Here is a 2,464-nt window from a genome sequence, read left to right as displayed (position 1 = left end):
CATTAGCCACTCACATAATTGGGACCAGAATCAAACTCTAAGTACTGTTAAATTAGCATAGTTTTAATATGTAAAATTTCAGAAATAGATGTACCTGGGTTTCCAACAATATACCAACTTATTCAGAGACTGTTTTGTTTACCTTTTAGAATGTTAATTTCATTTCCAGTAATGATCAAGTGATTAAACCAAAATAAAACATGAATGACTAGTGTAGAAAGATATCAGAAATTCAAGCTGTGGTGGCTGCCGTGGGCTATGTGTGCACTGGGAGAAAAGGAGTGCTAGGAAAGAATGGACAGATTCTGGCGTTAACATTTCTTAAAGGCCAGGAAACCATAACCCTACCTTAATAATATCTTGTTTTTCTGGTACTGCACATTGGTGATAGTCTCGGTGACTGGGCAGCTTTTCTACAAACAACCTAGAAAATTAAACAGCGGAATATCTACAATAGCTTTTATGTTGGCAGAAAAATCAGTTTCACATAACTCTTAAATACTGAATTCCAGATGACTTGGAGCAGGTTTCTACACATTCATTTGTTTAAAATAACACTTAAATTCTTGTATAGACTTGTATGGGACACGCAGGATAATGACAGGAGATTATTTTCTACATCTGAATATATTTTGGTTTTCATTAGTAGTTGGGTTGGGTTAAAAAAATGACTAACTAGCAGCCAGCACCTAAAAATAGCCCTCAAAAGCACCCTCCACCCTAGCCAGTGTTAATAAATCCTGCTTCTACTGTCTTTATCTATCCTTAGCTGAAATGCTGAATCTTAAATGGGAAGTCCAGCGCCATTAAAGCAGTTATTTTTACCAGACCAAACTGCACAGCTAACTGCAGTAGTATTAACCTACATCTAAATTATGGCAACACTCAGCTGCGAAGAGTTTGGAATACACAGCTGCTATCATTCTTTCAGCAATTTGTGCAATGTTCACCTCCAGACCCTCTTTTTATAGAAATACATACATTTAAAATTAAGTGGAATGAGAAAGATTTGGTCTAGTTTTCAGAGTACAAGGAAAATAAGAGGAGGGGGGGCAGGAAGGAAGTCCTCTATTATAAAAATTTTAAAATATGCATATAAAAAAAACCCCTTTCAGAAGTAAGAAAACAAACCAATCAATCCTACAGCAAAACTAGGTAGTTAAAAAGTTTAAATCTGCCACTGATATATTTTTCAGCCGGCTATTTTGAGAGTTGTAATGAAAGCTGTCTGGATTTGTTTTTTTCTGGGTGGGGAGAATAATTGCACAATGAACATATATTGTGGATTTTGTATTTACTCCTGTAAGAAGCAATAAATTATACTTAACCCGTTTGGGAAAGAAAAGTAAAAAGAGGCAAAAGCCTTTTTTCATGTTTTTTAAGTGCTGTGCAACACTACCATCTTTAAGACCAGCAGAAGCTCATAGGGCCTAACTATTAAAGGCTCAGAAATCTTATCTAAACATTGCTTTTTAAGCCATGCACTGTATTTAACCAACAGGCTGATAGATACAGAATAATCTGTTGGAAACAGTGCTCATAGTATAGCCTGGTACAGTAAACTTAAACCTCTGTATATAAGGTTAGTTCACGCCTGGCTGTTAATAGATGGATAGTACTACTATACTAACAGCTGAGATGAAATTATAACAAAGCCTGTGGTTAGAGTAAAGACCTCCGAAGAGCAAAGCTGTTCTGCAAGAACACACTAAACATTTTTCTCCTAATCTAAAGGGGTGCCCTGTTTTCACTGCAACTCTTCATTTCAGTTTACTCAGAATTATAAGCTCTAATGACTACAAATGGTTTCTTACGTTATGAACTTATTATAAAAAACAAAAGCATTCTCCAGGTTTCCCTCCTCCATATATACTGATGCCATTCGCTCCATCTCTACTCCAGATCTAAAGTAACGACGTGGAGTGATATCTTCATTGATTGTGATATTGCTGCCAAGTTTGCTTAAGGCACGTACTCTCTCTTCTGGGGTCACAGAGATGTCTGTATGGTCAGGAATAGCTACTAGCTTTTTCTGAAAAAGAACAGAGATTAGAAAAGAGAACCAGATACTATCTTTCACTTTCAGTAACTGATCTCGTTCAAGAAACTCAAGGGAAATCTTCAGCTTTTCTCTCAAAACAGGCATTGGTTTCCCAACAACCAGCCACAGCTGAAACATTCCAACGTGTTTCTCAATTGCAAATAAATTGTGATTGCAATTACAAATAAGAAGTAATCTTATCCCCTCCCCAAATCTTCAAACTACAAAAAAATCCCAGAAAAAAAAATTAAGATAAAATTAAGTAAACCTCTGTAGAAATTATCAAAGGCAACACAAAGTGTGTCCTCTTTAGAATGCCCCACAATTGAAATTCTATAAGGTTCTGCCTTAAGTTATTGAAATAATTCGGTGGACGGCCTGAATACTCAGACTCCTATTACATAGAATCATAGAATCATTAAG

At 36.0% G+C, this 2,464-nt stretch overlaps 1 protein-coding gene across 1 annotated transcript in view; it reads right to left on the bottom strand.

Moving 5' to 3' along the window:
• The window catches only part of STAMBPL1 (STAM binding protein-like 1), a 10,271-nt gene extending 8,092 nt beyond the window's left edge, over positions 1–2,179 (bottom strand). The window contains exons 1-2 of the mRNA XM_009576331.1: positions 1,815–2,179; positions 349–424 (exon numbers count right to left, since the gene is read on the bottom strand). Coding sequence (XP_009574626.1) covers positions 349–424; positions 1,815–2,179 — 441 coding nt within the window. The remainder of the gene's footprint in view (positions 1–348; positions 425–1,814) is intronic.
• Between the last annotated feature and the right edge of the window lie 285 nt (positions 2,180–2,464).

Source organism: Fulmarus glacialis, unplaced genomic scaffold (assembly GCF_000690835.1).
Source record: "Fulmarus glacialis isolate BGI_N327 unplaced genomic scaffold, ASM69083v1 scaffold33474, whole genome shotgun sequence".
In the NCBI taxonomy this organism is placed as follows: domain Eukaryota; kingdom Metazoa; phylum Chordata; class Aves; order Procellariiformes; family Procellariidae; genus Fulmarus; species Fulmarus glacialis.
Note: the sequence above shows the minus strand (reverse complement) of the source record. Positions and strands in the feature narration are given on the sequence as shown.